At 39.9% G+C, this 19,858-nt stretch overlaps 1 protein-coding gene across 1 annotated transcript in view; it reads right to left on the bottom strand.

The window, feature by feature from the left end:
* asic4a (acid-sensing (proton-gated) ion channel family member 4a) overlaps positions 1–19,858 on the bottom strand; it is a 180,213-nt gene that overhangs the window by 21,247 nt on the left and 139,108 nt on the right. The window contains exons 2-4 of the mRNA XM_036576869.1: positions 11,477–11,621; positions 8,302–8,429; positions 6,370–6,523 (exon numbers count right to left, since the gene is read on the bottom strand). Of these exons, the coding sequence (XP_036432762.1) occupies positions 6,370–6,523; positions 8,302–8,429; positions 11,477–11,621 (427 nt within the window). The remainder of the gene's footprint in view (positions 1–6,369; positions 6,524–8,301; positions 8,430–11,476; positions 11,622–19,858) is intronic.

Raw genomic sequence — 19,858 nt, 5'->3', positions numbered from 1 at the left:
TATTCATAAAAAAGCACCAATACCAACATCTGATACCAGCTAATACTGTGTAATGTAATCCTAGTTAGTATATGCTGCTTTGCAAAACAACAAACAACTCAAGCTGGCAGTGAATGGGGTTCTGCTCACATATAGAAGTGTTCCTGAATCCGTGGAGGTCGGACACAGAGTCTCTGGTCACTTCAAACATTTTGCCATAGTATATTGCCACCAGACCTTTAGTCTGTGTTAAACATACACAGTCACAATCACTTCCCCAATATGGGTGGAGACACATAGGCTAGCAAAACGGTGGTGAAAAAGTCAACATTTATGGAAACTAAAGTTGGATATGCGACTTTACTCTGTTTGACTGAATGGAATTGTGCGGTATGAAAACTAATAGAGATCTTTTTTTGTAAAATAGGCTGTAGAGAGGCTGTATTGACCTACCATGTACATCCACACCAGCTTTTAGTTTCAGAGCACAGTGTTAGCAGTGCTGCTCAGTTTCTCAGCATGTTTGCTCAGTACTCGGAGCAACGTGTGTTATTTTGAATGAAACAACTTTATTTGAAATTGTACAGAGCTGTCAGTAGAGGCTGTGTTTCACAGGGCATGGACTAAGCATTGTTATACAGCTTGTCTGTCTACGATGGTCTATTTAAACGTACAACATAAGTCACCAAAGAACAAGATTTCTAAAGATTTTTAAAGATTTCACAGTGTCTTTCTGGCTTTAGAGGACATTCAGCTACAGCTCAACCAGCCAAAACGATTTCAACAACACAAACGTGAGCTCCTCAGATGCGTTAGCCTCAGACGCCCTTCCTGCTGTCACTGTGCTACAGAGACTGATGTTGAAAGAGACAGATATAGATCAAAACTATGAAACATGCTTTTCTTACAGATGTACAGAAGCACTTTTCTGACATGGAACAATATCCGCTCTTCTCCACTGCAGCACTATTGATCCTAGGTAGCTAATGTAGCATAGGTAGTTAAATGGACATAAATGCATGGTTTCTTGAACTGGATTACTGATTTAGTCTTCACTGCAGCTCCATAAAGTCACTCTGGACACACAGGGTAAGTCCTGCTGAGCTGTGATGTGTTAATTGCATTGCTGTTTTAACCCTTTTGTTGCCATATGGAGGTTAAAGCAGAGAGCTAATAGCAGGTTTTACAGTGATCTGTCTGTGGGCTTGGATCTGTATTTCTGGGTTGTGGGATGTTAGAGCTGGTTTCTCTCACGTGTGAATCTCATGCGTGAATCATGTCGTTATTTTTAACCCTTTGTTAATAATATGAAGGCTAAAAGCAGAGAGGTAATATAATGTTAGTGAGTGGGTTGTGGGTGATTTTGGAGCTGGATTGCTGGCTGATTGATGGTCACAGGTGGATAAAATCACTCTGCATGGTGAAGCACACTCTGATGAGTGATCTGATGTGTGAATCATGTCACTGTTTTAACCCTTTGTTGGAATATGAGGGCCAAAATCAGAGCAATAATATCAAGATTTTAGTTGAATTTCCAAGCCAAATTACTCACTGATGCTGACCTCACAGATTGGTGACACTAGCTAGTTAGGGCTGGGTCTGCTGAGTGTTAAGCTATGTGGATCATGTTTGTAGCTTATACTGGTCTGAAGTTATGAAGGCCAGAAGTCAACTATGCATTTGCTCTTCAACTTTGGGTCCCAAGCAATAATGCACTTTATTTCAAATCAACAGGATTTCAATTATTTAATTTAAGGTACATTATATTTACACGAGCAACTACTTAATTTTATGTAGGTTACTCATAATCCATATTGACAAGTATTAAAAACATAATTGATCTGGAAAAAATGGATAATGCATCACTAAATATATTTTGAAAAGCATTTTATCCCTGTAACTCTGTTATCAGATGTACTAGGATTCTGTTGTTTCTCTCTGTGTGAAATGTGACTCTGCATTGAGCTGCTAGTGAGCAATGAGGGGCAAAAAGGAAGGGTTAGAACCCCCTGGTGTGAAAAACAATTCACACATCTCCACAAAGACGGCCACGCCGAGATAAACAGACAACCGCAGCTTTCTTTATGTTAAACAATTCTGCACAACTGACACAATAAACACACAGCAATTAAACACAATAAAAACACTCTGAATTGCTGTTTTATTTGCATGTGCTTTTGAAATGATATTAAAAAAAGTACTGTAATGCCATATTAAGAATGGCAGGAGAACAGTGCGTTCTACCATTGCAGATATGTATGTAGAGCACGGCACTCAAGTCGACACTGGAATGGCAGCAGAAGCTGATCACTCATGTTCAGATGATGGAGAACAGTGTCTGGTTCGTGTTCCCTGGTGTTTCAGCCCCGACCATCTGAATTCCTCAGATTGCACTCCTATCCAGAGACACCCCCACCGCCCACAACCCCCCACGGGCATATTTAGAAAGTCTTTAAAAACCAATCCCTGATCCCCCCTCACCATCGCTGGCACTCAGCAGCACGCCAGGCCCTCGCTAATAGCACAATCTCATCAGCGCTGTAATTAATCAGCGCAGAACCGCATGACACACAATGCACACTGTTCTTTGAGCTAATGTTTGGTGGAACAGAGCTCCTTTTCTATTTGCGTTAGCCTGAGATTGATTCAGAGACGTTAAAGAGACGGAACAAAGGCCCAGAGAGTCCATTAGGACCCGCAGCTCTGCTGTCTGGACGCTTCTCTTTGCTAATAACTCAGGTGTGGAGACTTCATTAGCTCGGCTCCAGGACGGCCTTTTGTCTCTCCGTTGGCTGAAAGAGGATGGCGGTATTAGTCTTCACGCTGGCGAACAGTTCACTTCTCTCCGCTCTTTCAGATGAACCAGCAAAGGGCATAACCGAGAATTTATAACTGGGGGACCAAAAATAAGACAGTGGCTGAATCTGTTCAACCAAATTTCACATTTCATGCAGTAAGTTTAGATATATTTATTCAACGGTTAATAATTCTTTCTAAAATATTTTATTTACTGTGATGTAGTGATGGTAGAAACTAGAGAGACAATCTCAAACATTTGATTCTTTTGGAATTCTTGTGTTTGAAGCAGAAGTTTAGAAACACATTCTCCAAACCATCACATACTGGATTCAGCTTCATCCACTCAGAATTATTTGCACCCCTACTGCTTCTGCTTACAATGATATTATTATTTATAATAATAGTACGATAATACAATTAATGCATTTTTTCTGTCAACAGCATTTGAGAAAAGCGAGAGAGAGAGAGAGAGAGAGAGAGAGAGAGAGAGAGAGAGAGAGAGAGAGAGAAAGAGACTGTTTGACTTTTTTAGCATTGCAACACTTTTTAGGTCTCAAACCTACTAAGGTTTCACTTTCTAAGACGAATTCCCAGACTAAGCTTTTTTACAGCTGTATAAATCCACACAAGCAATTTATGAGGGGCTCTATTCTATACATAGACAGAATAAGTATGTATGTCCAGGAGTGAAACCAAATATATTTCACTTCAAACCAAACTCGCAACAAACATATAAACATTCCTGATACTATTAGTCTTCATGAGATCAGGGTCTGGGTGGCGCAGTGGGTAGCGCTGCCGCCTCACAGCAAGAAGGGTTCGATTCCCTGGCCGGGGTCCTTTCAGTGTGCATGTTCTCCCTGTGTCTGCGTGGGTTTCATGTGGGTACTCTGGTTTCCTCCCACAGTCCAAAGACATGCAGTCAGGCCAACTGGAGATGCTAGATTGGCCCTAGGTGTGAAAGTAAATGTCTGTCTGTCTGCCCTGTGATGGACTGGCGACCTGTCCAGGGTGTTTCCTTCCTTCCGCCCAATGAACACTTGGATATGCTCCAGCAACCCCCGCAAGCCAAAGATAAGCAGCTTAGAAAATGTGTGTGCGTGATATCTGGTTATGTGTGAAACCTGGGTTTCAAAACTTTGAATCAGATAGGAGCGATTGATTTTGCTTTTCAAATGATTCAGACTGAATATCGCTACTGTGATGTCCTCAAAGAGAAGGTGTTTTGGAACCTTCTTTATTAGGTAAACTCACTGTTATGGTGCCAGTTTTGGCTCCCGGGGGTTGGCCAGAGAACTGAGCCACATCTGCTGAGCACAGGATACGTCACTCACCAAACAAGCTGTCTTGCTAAATGCAATTTTTTGAATTGTGGAAATGCAATATTATGTTATTTAGCCTCTGTTTGATTTCTGTAAACTTTCGCTGGTGACAGGAAGTCACTGACCAATCATGGTCAACCCTGCTGTTGGCATGACAACAACCAAGTTGACAGAGCAGCAACCAGAACTATTTTTAGAAGCGACAGAAGTATTAGTTTCCCCTTTCCCTAATGCTCACACCATTAACCACTAAGATTATGTGTATGCAGATGAGCTAACACAACTCACACAAAGCCCCCAACCCACCCGTCACCACAATACACCTGCCATTTCTGCCGTTTCTGTTAGAAGACTTTTTCCAGTCTGCTATTATGCCTCCCTCCAAGTCCAGCATGTTTTCTTATTTGTAAGGCTGACCCAAATAAACTAAATACTGCAGTTTTTTTTCCAACTTGTTGGTTTTGGTTCTCTATTTAGTATTCAGAAGATTTTTCTTTTGTCCCCATTTAAGCTAAAGGTGCATGGATGAAATGATGAAAGCTCTCTAAATCATTTCACAATGAGAAAAAATGCTAATTGCAAATGTTGAATAAGACACTGGAATATAATGGAGGCATGAAACATTTGACAAATTATCTCTAATATGTACGTACAGTGGTACAGTAAATAAAGTAAGTCAGTAAGTAAGTAAGTCAGTAAAGTCGCTAAGTCGGTTAGTAAGTCAGTAAGCAAGTAAGCGAGTCAGTAAGTCAGTTAGTAAGTCAGTAAGTAAGTAAATACGCAAGTCAGTAAGTCAGTAACTAAGACAGCAAGTCAATAAGTACGTCAGTAAGTCAGTAAGTAAGTAAGTGAGTAACTAGTAGTAATAAGTAAGTAAGTAGGTAAGTCAGTATGTCAGTAAGTAAGTCAGTAAGTAAGTGAGTGATTAAGTAAGTAAGTCAGTAAGTAAGTGAGTCAGTAGGTAAGTCAGTAAGTTAGTAAGTAAGTAAATAAATGTTTATTGTGGATGGTTCTGGAGACTCTCGAGATTTAAATTTTCAAAGGGAAGGGTCAGAAATGCTGGCTGATGCAAGGGGGTCAGTTGAGACCAGAAGCTGTAACTCAGATTTTTGTACCGAACTTTTACAGTGTAATAATTCTAAAAATCACAGTCAACAAAACAACATTCACACTTCACACTCTGGTGCGCTTAGAGGTGATGTAACAACGCTTGGTGATAGAGAAGCATTTCCACCTGAAGACAGAAGCAGTCTGAGCTCAGGGCTCTGTGTTTAGACTACACCTCTGTGGATCAGCAGAGTTCTCCTCTCTGCGGAGGAAGACCGCCCCGGCATAAATAGATCGAATAGATCGTTTATTTAGCTGATAGAAGTTCACGTTTCGCATTAAAGCTCCACCGCCTGGGGGCAAATTAGTTGCTGAGAGCAAATTCATTTAGCCAGGGTCTCAGCAATTAGAGCTTACAGCAATTAAAGCGATTGGAGCTGAGTCTGGAGGAAGAGGAAGAGCAGTGACTGTTCAGTGACCCCACTGCAGAGAATAAAGGAGGAAAAAAAGAAAAGCAGTGGATCTCACTATCTAGTGCAGCCCAGAGGAGGATGGGTTCCCCTTTTAAGTCTTGGTTCCTGTCAGGGGTTCTCCCTCACATATACATGGAAACTGAGGTACATGCACTCTTAACGAAGATGGTTCCCCAAGGGTTCTTTAGTCAAGACAATGCTTCTATATAGAACCATGAACACTCAAAGAACCATTTGTATGCTTAAATGGTCCTATACATGGTGAAATGGTTCTTCAGATTGATGGAGAGTGTGCTGCATATCTTTTTGATAAGGTTCTATTTTTTCAAACTTTTTCAAATTTTCTTCTTTTTGTTGCTTTTGTTTCAAGCTTGACATCGTAATCATATACAACACATTCTCCATCAGTCAGAAGAACCATTTCACCACGTAAGGAACCATTTAATCATGCAAATGATAAGTGGTTCTTTGCCTGGTGAAATAGTTCTGATTGAAAATGATTCTATATAGCACCAAAAAGGGTTCTTCTACTGTTACAAGCATTGTAACAACAGCAGAACCCTTTTTGGTGCTATATAGAACCATTTGCAAAAAAAGTTCTATATAGAACCAACACATTGTCCATCAATCTGATGCGAAGAACCATTTAAGCATGTAAATGGTTCTTTGAGTGTTCATGGAAACCTTGGAAAACCACCTGTTCTAAGAGTGTGGAGTAGATGTGTTGATGTTGGAGTGGTTGGTGTTACCTGGCATGTGGACCATCCTGCAGTGACACTCCTGCAGAACCACTCGCGTCTCGCAGTGCAGACGGCAGGCGCTGATGCTGTAGGTGTCGTAACCCGGAATTATCTGCTCAGTGGAGGAGCGACAGTTTCCCCATGGCTGGGGCAGGTAGGTCAGCTACAGAGAGAGAAAGAGAGAGTGAGAGAGAGAGAGAAAAGGAAATAGAGAAAAACAAGGCCAATATCAGCGTTAAGCCGCATAGATCTCGGTATCAATATATATGGAAAACAGGAGGTGACAAACTCAATATTAGAAATAAATATGGCATTTAAGGATGTTTATTACTACAGAAACTAAAGCTCTCAGAGAGCGTCTGAAACACAGCAGCTCTGTAGACTGTGTGACTCTACAGAGAGAGTAATAGAGCAAAACACACAGTAAGACCATGACATCCTTATTAATTTCAATATTATTATTAATATATTAATGTTAATTTCAATAGGAAAACCTTGTATCTCCATTTTTCTTGACCATTTGAAAATACCTGTTGCTCTTTACAGTGTGTATAAATTTCATGATGAATGAACCAAAAGAAACAGCCCAAAATGACTTGTAAAAAAGTCTGGTTCCATTGACTTACATTAAAAGTAAAGTGGGTTTTTCCTTCTCCTGTAAAGTTACTTTTAGAGATACAAGGTTTTCTTCAGACAACAGTGATATACAGTTAGTTATTCTTTTCCACTCTTAGCCCAAATGTAATCAATCAACCAAGACATACTTGGTGTCTGACATTTGCTTATTTATTATTTTTTTAGAAATATGTCTTGTGTATGATTCTTAAATCAAGCAATTAAACTTCAGCTTGTGTCGCTGAATCTTGAAACTTTTTTGTTTTTATTTTAGTGAAAGAGAATGGAACAACATGGCATTAACTAATTAACTAATGTAGCGTATTTTACCAGAAAATGACTCAATTTTAAGATTTCTTGACTAATTCAGACATAAAAAACATAAAACATATTCATAATCAATTTGAGAATATACCACAAAATCAAAGAGAGAAACTAATAAATAACTTTTAAAACAAGACGCTTTTCATTTTCACACCTGAAGGTCCTGACCAGGTCCATGTTTTTGGTACATTCTATACATTTGATGCAGTTAGTGTTGGTTTTACATAACAGTTTAGCAAGTGAACTAAAGAACTCTGCATGACACACCTGCGTCCTGCTGATATCACCTGCGTGGGCTGCATCGGCCTCTACTTTACACCGATTGATTTGTAGAGGAGCGTCTGACGTCAGTGTGTTCTCTGTTTGGCAGGTGGCCTTGGAGAGAAATGGATATCCTCTCTCATGCTCTCAGAGAATGCAGGAGAAATTTCTGCATTTTTATGTGTTTTTTGAATTTGACTTTTGGACCAAATTACAGTAAAATATTTGGTCTTCTATTCTCCTCATGAGCTACTGCGGCTTATTTTTACTTCTCTCATGGTTCTTTTACTTCTTCTGTTGTTTAATGGCTGATGATGTCCTGCCTCAACTTCCTTTAACAGTGTTTTCACACTGCAAGCAAATTGAACCATGTTTCAGTTTGATCTGGACCGAGACCACCTCTTTTGGCTGGACCAAACTTTGGTCCTTTGGTCCGAGGCATACCTACTATTTTGGATCAGACCAAACTGACAAGTCCAAAGGTCCGGATCTAACAAGGTGGGTGTGAAAGTACCTTAATCTCATGATGTAAGATTGTAAATCTTGGCAAGCACAGAACAATTTGCAGTGTACTTTTTAGCTACATTAGCCTTGTAGCTCCAGATTTAAACTACAGGAGCAAACTTTAGACACCAGAGGTGCCTTGTCTGATTGATTACATCATTGGGAAAATTGGGGAAAAGTCTGATTTTTCACCAAACTATCACTTTAATGTACTCTGTGTGGGATTGTACGCTTTACCCTCTGCTCCTGACATGACACAAACGTCTGAAATCCAGGCGAAACCCCGAAGCCGAGCTGGTGGATGTAGGGGGGCTCGTCCTGACTGTGGATCTGAACACGAATACCAGCCTCCAGAGACGTCTCATCTACAGAGAGAGAGAGAGAGAGAGAGAGAGAGAGAGAGAGATTTAGAGATAAGGAGAACAAGGCCAATATCAGCGTTAAGCCGTGTGGATCTTGGTATCAATATATATGGAAAACAGGAGGTGACAAACTCAATATTAGAAATAAATATGGCATTTAAGGATGTTTATTACTACAGAAACTAAAGCTCTCAGAGAGTGAGCGTGTGGGAAACAGCAGAACTGTAGCAGTCAGTGCTGAATTATAGTTCTGCACCAGCTGTTCTGAGAATGTGTGCTCGTTGTCAGGGTGGCTGATATGATTTAAAAGGTATATCTTTATATTTTCAAGCCTTTTGGTGATAAACTATATACAGTCAAATGCAAAATTCTGAAAACCTCAGTTTAAGTTCATTTAGGTTCATTGGTTCTTGCATGGTGAAATGATTCTTCAGTCCTTAACATTTCTGCAAATTTTAGTGCACAACTTATATTTATTTTATCTAACATATTGGGAAAAAAAACAAAAACAAAAAAAAAACATAAAAGTTCCATAACTTTTGCACAGCCCACATTTTATGCTTTCCCCCCCCCAATATGTTAGATTCAGCAAATAAACAGTAATTCTGCATTAAAGTGAGCAGAACTGTTGTAACGTCCAGACAGCCTGCTAGGCCACCTGGCCAGAGAGCCAGGACTGAGTGATTAGGGCTGAGTGGTAGCAGCTGTGGGAACTCTACTTAAGGGGTGCTCACACACTGCTCGGCGCTCAGTCTTGAGTTCTCTGTGCCACGCGCAGGTTGCTCTGACTCAGCGGGTAATTATGGTGTCTTTATCAAGTTTCAAACCCTGTGCTTTTCCTCTAGTTGATTCCCAGTGTAAGAAAAACAAATCTCTTGAGTGTTCTCTAGCCCTCTGTGTTTAGGGAGAAGCGAGGGAGAGATTAAAGAAGGTAGAGTTCAGTTTTGGGGAGTTCCCTGTTTAGTTAGCATGGCCATCATCCCGTCAGTGGTGGGGTGTGTAGCATGTCAGTCTGAGATAATGGTAATTGAAGGTTTGATCCCCATGACCAATTACTTTCTTCGTTTTCTTTGTTTCCCTTTTTATTTTATTCCTCGTCCAACTTTCCTGCTCTTAGCCCTTTTTCTCTTTTTCAGCTTCATCTTTTCCCTGACCCTTAGTTGCTCTGCGCTTGAGCCCATCTCCTGTCCGAGTTTGATTCTCACTCAGGGCGAAACCCCTGGCGCGTAACAAGCGTCCTCTCTGTCAACAGAAGATAAAATTTGACCAGAGGGTCCTAACCTCTTGCACACAACTGTATATCTCAGTATTACTGCGTTCTGTATGAAAGGGCTCAAAGTTGTTGTTTTTTTCAGAACAGCCATAATTGGGTCTAAACAGTCTTTATAGATAGATTCAAAACATTTATTGCAATAAGAACTAATACTTTTAAAAGAATAGAATGCTTTTGTACTGCAGGGAGTTTTAGGCACTAAGGGCCAAAACGTGCCTGTGACATCATGCATGCAATATCACAATACGCCTGAATTAGATTCACTGAGTCTACAGCTAATCACACAAACAGCACAAAGTCCTGCCTATTGACTGAGCACTCATGAGGTGCAAGGTTTAAAACATGCAGCAAAAAAATGGGGTCATAAACAAGCCTGAGACCAAACAAAAAATGAAGGTTCAGTGGTAAAGACATTATGGTTTTAATAAAGTTCTTTTCCTCCAAAACACTCCACGGGATGTAATTCTACTTCAGATAAAAAACAGAATTCATGTCTGGTTTTAAAAGACAGAGATGTCCAATATCCCCACTCCTTTCCTCCTCCCTCAAATGCATATGCATGAGTAAGAGAAGTGCATTCTGCATTTCTCAATGCACATGGCCCATAAACCGTGGAATTATGCATGTTCACGAAACTGAATCTGGTGTTATCCACTGTGTAATCTATCCATATCACATGTTACATTAGCCACATTTGCATGCAGCTTAATGATCTGTTAATAATCTGACTAATGGCTCAATCGGAATAGAATACGTCCATGTGAACACCTCAATCAGAATAGAGTAATCCACCTGAGGCCATTCGGAATACACTTTCTATCCGATTGATCGAGGTGGGTAATCCTGTAAATAATCCGTTAAATAGAAGAATAATATCCGTGTAAACGCCTGTATCTGATTACATTCCCTATCGGAAAGTTTAAGTCCGTTCTGGTCATGTTCGTCGTGTCATAGTGAAAGTTTATACCGTTCAACATGGCGGAGCAGAAACTGGTCTGCAGAGGAGACGAAGTTTATGCTCTGATCTTTAAAAGACGACGGTGGGACGGACGTCCAGCTTATGTGTCTCAGAACACGACGTCTTCCTCTCGGCCTTCTTTAATAAAGACATGTGAAGGATGTTTTCCTGAGTCTGACATCATTTTAAAGTCATTAAAAACACAAGCACTGCTCACTGCTGCTCATCTCACTCTGACTGGACTCACGTGATGCTGGTTGTCACGTAACATCTACACTAAATGGCACATAATTGTGGATTGGATCACTTGTAGTGAGCATGTAAATGGAGGTTTTCCATCAGATTGTTGAGTAGAGTGAGAATAAACACCTCAGTCTTAATCTATAATCAGAATGTATTCAATCACGTTGGCAAAAATCTAAAATGCCATTTTCCATTATTGTTTTCATTTTGTTAAAGAGGCTTAACACAGTCATGCATGCAAGACAAGGAGAGTGACATGACTGTCACGGTCTTCAGGAAACGCAAGGGGCCACATTAAATTTGTATAAATTGCAAGTAAAATGCACATTAATGCATGTAAAATGTGCATAAGGAGGCATACGCTATGTGATATTCACAATGTTGCCAAATTTTGCATCTCACAAATCTGTCATCACAAATATATTGTAAATACTTGATACATTAACCAAACTAACATTACAGTAGGTATCTGCCATCTGCCCTCTGCTCATTAATGTAATGTACATCTTCTCAGAAGTATAAATCAGCCTTCACGGTCATTGTGGTTCATTGTCTGAGCATGTTTATCTCTCTCACTTGTCTCTCTCCAGATGGGCAGGTACTCGTCCTGTTGGATGTCCAGCATGATCTCCAGGCCGTTCCCCATGCCTCCCTGCTTCGTCTTCCTGGACGTCGTCTTGTTCCCATTGAATGTGTAGCATTTCCCATATCTCGTATAAACCTGCAAGACCAAACCAAACCATTAGAAAAATGTAAGAGTGGAATTGGTAGACATGATTATTGTTTCCAGACCAGTGCTGACACAAAACCACCCTTCCCTCATCACAAACAGGAGCGACACTTTTTAGTGCTATGTAGAACCCTTTTCAAAAAGATTCTATGTAAAAACCTTCTATAACACATTCTCAATCAATCTGAAGAAGACGGTTCTATATAGAACCCAAAAGGGTTCTTTAATCATTACAAGCTAGACATCATTTTAATAGACAAACCCTTTTGGTGCTAGATAGAACCCTTTTCATAAAAGGTTCTATGTAAAAACCATGTACAGCACATTTTCCATCAATCTGAAGAAGATGGTTCTATATAGAACCCAAAAGGGTTCTTTTATCATTACAAGCTAGACATCATTTTAATAGACAAACCCTTTTGGTGCTAGACAGAACCCTTTTCAAAAAGGTTCTATGTAAAAACCATCTACAGCACATTCTCCATCAATCTGAAGTAGACGGTTCTATATAGAACCCAAAATGGTTCTTCTATTACTAAAAGCTTGACATCATTTTAATAGACGAACCCTTTTGGTGCTAGACGGAACCCTTTTCAAAAAGGTTCTATGTAAAAACCATCTACAGCACATTCTCCATCAATCTGAAGTAGACGGTTCTATATAGAACCCAAAATGGTTCTTCTATTACTAAAAGCTTGACATAATTTTAATAGACAAACCCTTTTGGTGCTATATAGAACCCTTTTCAAAAAGGTTCTACGTCAAAACCATCTACAGCGCATTCTCCATCAATCCGAAGAACCATTTCACCTTGCAAATAACCCTTTAATCTAGCAAAGGGTTCTTAGAGTGTTTACAATTCTACATAGAACTGTTTTCTTCACTACAGAACCCTTGAAGGACCATCTTTTCAAGAGGGCCATTATTAATAAAGCAGTTCATCACATTTACACATTATTAACATGTTGACTTTGACACTGTTACTGTGAACACAGCATGAACCCCAGTTCTTCATATCTCTGAGATTGTTCTTCTCATTCATTAGAACAAAAGAACTGAGTTCTAGCAGAAACACCCCACACTGTCCAATATTCCCACACAGTGACACTACAGATCCAACCAGCACAGTCACCAGGAAAACAACACATGCAGAGAGCAGGTTTATTCCAGGGAATTTCTGGGATCAAATCCATTATGAAGAGTGAAACTGATACTTCTGTCTATGTAAAACTGCCACCCTCAAACGAATATGATATCAATTTCATAAAGCATTCAAAAACAGCCCTTTAAAATGACCGCATCCAAGTAAGAGCTCATGTTGGGTTGTGCTGATAAGGGCAGCGCAGACTCAAATTTAATGGCTTCTTAAATGCAGACAGTAAAAGCAAACGCTCTCTCCATAATCCACAAACGGCAGAAAAAGAAAAAGCCTGTCATCTGGTTGTTTATAGCTTTTGTCTCTCTTTAAGTTAAAGGTGACATGAAGACTATTATTCAAGCGCTTGGTCTGCACGCTGCCCGGACACTCTAATGAAACCCCCAAGACTAAAAGGCAAAAAACACTGACAAACAAATGTCAAGAAGGAACAGATCGGTGGAAGAGAGCGGGAGGATGACAGGGTAATAAACGGACACAGAACCAAAACAAAAACAGCCCCTGCAATCACAACAAGAGCTGTGGAGGAGCCTCTGCACCCGAACACTGGCATCAGGCTAATCTTGACATACAGTGACGGTGATGTATAAATGAAGGGGTACAGTTACACATACACACATACACTGGTTTTCATACAATGTTAGGACACGGCGGTCATACATATATTCCATATGGATTACACAGCACTGCACAAAACCACCCTCCATTTATTTGAAAACATATATTTACCAGAAAATGACACAAAAGTCTCAACAGCTAAATATGATATAGATGTTTCAGTGAGTCACTGTTTCCCTTTATTCCAGCTTCCATTCTTTTCAGGAGACTCACTTTCAGTTCCTCAAAGAATCTGCAGACACACCTCCAAAGTTCAGTCTTAGAAGCTGGTTGATCATTTTCTGGGGTGGTCAGTCCATCGTTCAGCTTCTTTGTTTGATGTGTCCGTCTCCTTTTCTCAGGGAGGTTCTTCTTGACAGCTACACATCCTTTCAGACCCACAGCGCTGAGTCGTCTTCTCACAGTGGAAGGATGGACAGAAACACCTGTGGATGTTTTCAGATCTGAAGCAGCTTGATTTTCTCCTCTCTCTCAGAGATGAAAGCTTTAAGTGCTGTTTATCTGATGGGGGCAGTTTTGTTGTCTACCAGGTCTTCCAGGTAACTGTTAGGAGCCACATTTTCTCTGTAGCTTTTAATCTTTTTTCCACTGGAGTAAACTCCAGCTCACCCCTGTTGTTTCCACTTATTTTCCATTTTCTCCATCCTTATGCAGTTGTTTCTGAACAATGGACTGACCGCCCCAGAGTCCAAACCTCAACATCACTGAATGTGAAGTAATTGGATGGTGGGAAGCAGAAAGTCCAAACCAACTTCTAAGATTGAACTTTGGAGGTAGTAATAGTATGCAGTAGCTAATATAAAGAAACTATTTTTCACTCAACTTATTATGGAATTTATAATGCAAAACAGTGTATAAAAGTGGAAACAAAGAACGAAATGAGAGCATTTTCACTAGAGCTCTCAGACTTATGAACCCGACTGTATCAACATATAATAATAATAATAATAATGCATAATTAGAATTTTTAGTCTCACATTTATTTGGATAGCCCCCAAAAGATTATCTATAGATGTTCAATTTACTACAGAAGTCCGGAAACGCCATTACCTGTTGCTATAATATTCTGGATTGTTATCTTGAGATAACGAGTTAAATATTTTGTGATCTCAAGATAATAACTTTAACTTGAGATCACAAGACAATGAACTCATTATCTTAAGACAACAACGTTGTTATCTCAAGACAAGATAATTAACTCATTATCTAAAAATAACAACTTTCGTTATCTCAAGATAACAAGACAATTAGCTCATTATCTCAAGATAAATCCAGAAAATTGTAACTACCTCATGGACTTTAGAGGGAACACTACACTTTTAAAAAAGATGGTTCTTCAAGGGTTCTTTAGTAAAGGAAATGCTTCTAAAAAGGACCTTGAACACTCAAAGAATCCTTTGCATGATTAAAGGTTTTTGATTAAAGGTTTTTAAGAATGTGCTGTAGATGGATGAACCTTTTTGAAAAGGGTTCTTTATAGCACCCAAAAGGGTTAATCTATTGTTATAATGCCAAGCTTATAACAATATACCCTTTTGGGTGCTCTACAGATGACGTGTATCTCAGCCCCTCTTCATAGGCTTATAACTCCGGATGTGAGTCTCGTATGACCTCGAGATAAGATGGAATGGAAACGGCGACTCTACAGATTCAGGAAGTGTTTGAACTGGATTTCTGTGCTTTATTATCACAAAGAGAGAGAAGCAGTTATAGAAACAGAGAATTTAACACACTGGCGAGCTCTTGGACCACAGAGGGTTAATCTTAACCCTCGTTGGGTAAAATGTGGCACAGCTGGAGTGGAACACAGGAACACACCCCACAGCTGCAGTTAACGACCAAAAACACCCCAATCGCACCACACAGTGCGAATGCAGCAGCAGGTCATTTAGGATCAGAAGACATTCATATAAACACACATCAGTGCCTCTGTAAACAAAATTACCCGTTTAGAGAGGAGCTCTGCTGAAATATCTAATTATCACAGTAATTATGTACTGTAGCATCCATAGTCTGCAGAAACTGTTTAGAGATGAGAAGTGAGGTCGGGGAGTAAACGCACTGCAGGACTCTAACAGTGAACTAACTGCCCTGTTCAGCTGCACCTGCCATCAATTCAGACCCGTTACTTACACTTCCATTCACACTCTTAAAGCAGCGTTCCAATGTGTTTCCCAGTTTTCCGGATTTTCTAAACGATGTTGGATGTTTTTATGTGAAATGTGTGCTTTTTAAATAAGATACAGCAAGAATGACCTCCCATAGACTCCCACTGTCAGAGAACAAGACAGCAAGATTACATTTACTAACTCCAACATCTCCAACACAATTCAGTGAATAAGTCACTTCACACTGACCTTCCTGTCAGGTGGGGGAACACTTTCATGGTCAGAATACACGCTAGCAAGCTAATAGGGGGATTCAAGACATTAAAATACCCTTTCAGAATTTATATAATATCCTGAAAATGTGACAACACTGAGCTGGTTTTGTGCTTGGAGTTGCACTATTTTGTTCTCAGAACTGGGTGCATAGGTACTGGTCATTTTTGTGTTATATCTAACTTAAGACACATAGAAAGAAAGAAAGAAAGAAAGAAAGGATCACAAAGACAGACAGAAAGTAAAACAGAAAGGATGAAAAAGGAAAACGAAAGCAAGTAATTAGTGAAAAGGGGAATTCAGAAAGTTAAGAATTAAAGAGAAAATAGGAAAGCAGGAGAGAAAGAAATGGAATAGAAGTAAGCAATTAAGCAAAAAGGGAGAAGTAACAAAGAAATAAATGATCGAAAAGATAGACAGAAAGTGAAAAAGAAAGAATGAAAGGAAAAAAACAAAGCAATTAAGCAAAAAAGGGGAAGTAAAGGACGAATGAAAGGAAAAGAGGTAGTAAAAACGTTAAGAATGAACGGGAAAATAAGAGAACAAGAAAGCAAGAAGAAAAAGAACCAAAAATGGAAGGAAAGAATGAAACGAACAAACAAATAAATAAATAAATAAAGTTTTTGCAGTGCAGTAAAAGTGTAGATTTCTGAAGACGTAGATTCATATTGCATTTTTGTACTTTCTACTGCTCAACCTGAGATTTCCTGCCATGTCGCTCAGGCCTCATCTCAGAGCCTGAAAGCGGACTTTCCATCATTCTTGCTTTATTTGCTTTATTCTGTATTACCTGCTAATGTGGACAGCATTCCAATTCCAACTCCAACTGCAGGTCAGCAGCTTCATGTCCTCAGGTCATCGTGCCAATAAGCCATTTAACGAACTCTCCTGAAGATCTAGCCATAAATTGCATTGATCACCTAATTACCCTACAAGCTTGTTAGCTTCTTATTAGCAGAAGTGCCTCAAAGTGCATGCAATTTTACCTTAACATGCAATTTCGCCCAGAAGCGCACTGGCTTTGCCGCTGTATGTGTGCTGGAGGACTGTGGGAGACGCATTTCTGTGCTTTTTAAAAACACAGAGCACTTAAAAAGTGTGGAGATGAACTTACAACATTATGAAAGAGCTAGAAAAAAAGTCTTTGCACAAAAATAATAGAATATTCCTGTAAAAGCCCATTTCTCAGATCACCGCTACCCGCAAGCCTCACTGAAAAGCCACTCAGAGTGTTCCTCTCTGGAGTGATGCCCAACTACACCTCATTAGCATAAATCTTCCCAGCCCACTTCCAGCTGCTTTAATTGGGCTTAATGTCGGGCCATTAGCGTTCCTCAGACACAGTTTTCCCTCAGCCTGCTTTGCCGTTTCTTTCACTCTGAGGTATTTCTGCTGATTTGTCAGAGCTGGCTGCAATTTCCGTACCTTCATGTGGTAAACGCTACACCGGCTCATTTATGATGGCCGTCTGACTCACCAAACTCCCTCTCTGTTATCCTCGGATGCTGCCTGACCGACTCATGTGAGGACATTGATTTCTCAGCACTGGCGACTCGTCTCTGAGCTTTAAGGGGCTTTAAATTCAGTGCAGTTGACAGATGGACTTGGTGCTGAGCTGGCTGGGCACTCAAGATTGTTCATGTAGGCCAAAAGAAAGACGGAAAGAGCAGAGAAGGATTTCTAACCAAGCTTTTGCCATGTCCATTCAGATAAAACACAAAGGTTTGTTATATGGGATAGATCTGCTTTGAATTGCCTCAAACAAAACTCTTGAATAGCCATTAAAAGACAAGATGTTAAGTTTTCAATCAGCGACTACATCTTGCTCTGTAAGGTTCACCGCTGTCTAGAGTTTGGTGGTAAAATGGTAATAAAGTATGTGGCAGATTTTAAAAATGATTACGATATTTCACAATTATGACATCAAATTTCTATTTCACATCTGAACGGCTTTATAAACACATTCCACCCATTTATATTTTAGAAGGGTCACTGATTGCTGATGTGGGAGCTCACCGATAGGTGGCGCTAACTGAAAGAGGAGAAAAATCAGGGCCAAGAAAAACCCCAGAAAAGCTAAGCTTGATAGCAGCTCAGTGACCATGACTCACCGAACTTTGTGCTCTCAGAGATCCTCTAAACAGGCGTCATTTCAGCTTGAGTTAGATGGAACTGAGCCTGTGCTGTGCTGTGAGGCACGTTTTGACTGCTAAGCTTTCACTAGCTTAGCCAAAGCCCTGCCGTCCCAAACACCACAGAACAGGTTCACTCCACTTTTGCTCTCTCAGATTAGCTTTTATCATCGACATTTGATTCAGGAGAGCAGCAGTTAGTCGGAACTATAGCCTGCTCGCTAAGCTAACATTAGCTTCCAACATCCAAACCCCACAGTACTAGTTAAATGTTGCCTTCCTGTGTCTTCAGCACCAGTTGCTCAACTTCACTTCCTTAGATTTCAGTTATTATGATCTAAACTTGTCTCAGTGCTTTAATAAGCCAGAATTAAACAAGTTCTGTGGTGAGCAGAGTTGATATCATGCTAGCTTAGCTTCTCTCTCCTAGTTAGCAGCACTGTTTAACATCTAGCACTTGTTAGATGGACAGTTTGACGTTTTTATTGAATGATGGCTTGAAAATCGTGCACAGCGTTCACTTATTTGGTGGCCATGTAAGCGAAATGAACATTTTAACTATTTCAATTTTGAAATAGTGCGGGATGAAATGTCACAAAAGTACCATAAATGCTTTTGGGTCACTTGTGATGCTTATACACCAGCCCCAGTAACACTGTGCACCACCCCTGATAGCAAGAGGATAGTGGGCCACTGTCGGCCCACTGATGGCAAATCTGGCAGTCCACTGGAGTTTTGCTCAGCGTTTTCTGGGCGGTCCAAAGGTGATTAAGCGGAGTATCAGACAAAATTCCTCTTATCATCACTCATTTTCCCTCACAGTCTGATTTACTTTTTTTTCCTTCCATCTATCTTTAGTTATACTTTGTAAATTAGTTTAGTAAATAATTTTAATCCAGCTCAGCATCAACAACAACATTTTCTATAAAATCCTTTCATATCAGGCCTAGTCATTATTTTTTTTTCCCCTCATTTGTTTGTAATATTTGTCTAAGTTTGTTTTCCAAAATAAAAGTCTCTGTGCATTTAAAATCTGTTTGAGGAGATTAAAAACTAGTTCAAGCTTGTATGCAGGACAGTAATCTGAGTGGTTCGAGGGGGGTCCAGCAGTGGCAAACAGTCAGTGGGGAGCCGACCTTATCAAGCTAGCGGACTGATATATGCTCACTATCTGGGACGGCAATATATGGAAAAAGTTTGAAGGTATGAAACAGTGGATCCAGTCCAACCTTACTGCCATCACAGTATGAAGAGTAGGTAAACGCTGGCTCCTAGCTAGCAATTAGCTTGGTAAAAGTGTGTTACCTGTCTAGCTGAAAAAAGAAAAAAAAAAAAAAACTGTGCACAGAAGAATAGTCGTACTGAAGTGTGAAGGAAAACTGAAGTTTGAATTGCTAATGAAGGCAGAAATTAGAGTAATATTTAAACAGACACTGTAATTTAAAGAAAAAAATAATTAAAATCGCTACATCCATTGCTGACATGCTTACTCAGATCCTACAGTGGTGCCGCAGTGCTTTTTACAGTTTTTGTTTTTTTTTAAGACATGGAAAAATCTTTTCTCGTATCTTGAAGGTGGGAGAAACTTGTGGATATTTGAGGGTAGGTTGTTTTCAATTCCTATTAGCTGGTGAATGCAGAAGAAAGCCAGCTAATTAACATTACTGCCGGAAGACAAATATCTTATTGCAACCCTATAATGGTAGTAACTGTCCTCATATCATTATAATGTAGAGAATGAATTGCTCAAATGACAGAAGTGTCCCATCAGATGAGGAGTTCAACAAGCCTTACCTCAGTTTGGCTCCTTTTCATTGTCTGAAATGCTAAAAAATGTGTCTTTGTGCTGAAAAAAGACTGAATCACTGTTACGCTGTGAGTTAAGAGCTACACTAACCCTAGCTTGATTGTATTGTTTTAGCCTATAGCTCATTGACTAGG

Source organism: Colossoma macropomum, unplaced genomic scaffold, assembly GCF_904425465.1.
Source record: "Colossoma macropomum unplaced genomic scaffold, Colossoma_macropomum, whole genome shotgun sequence".
In the NCBI taxonomy this organism is placed as follows: Eukaryota; Metazoa; Chordata; class Actinopteri; order Characiformes; family Serrasalmidae; genus Colossoma; species Colossoma macropomum.
Note: the sequence above shows the minus strand (reverse complement) of the source record. Positions and strands in the feature narration are given on the sequence as shown.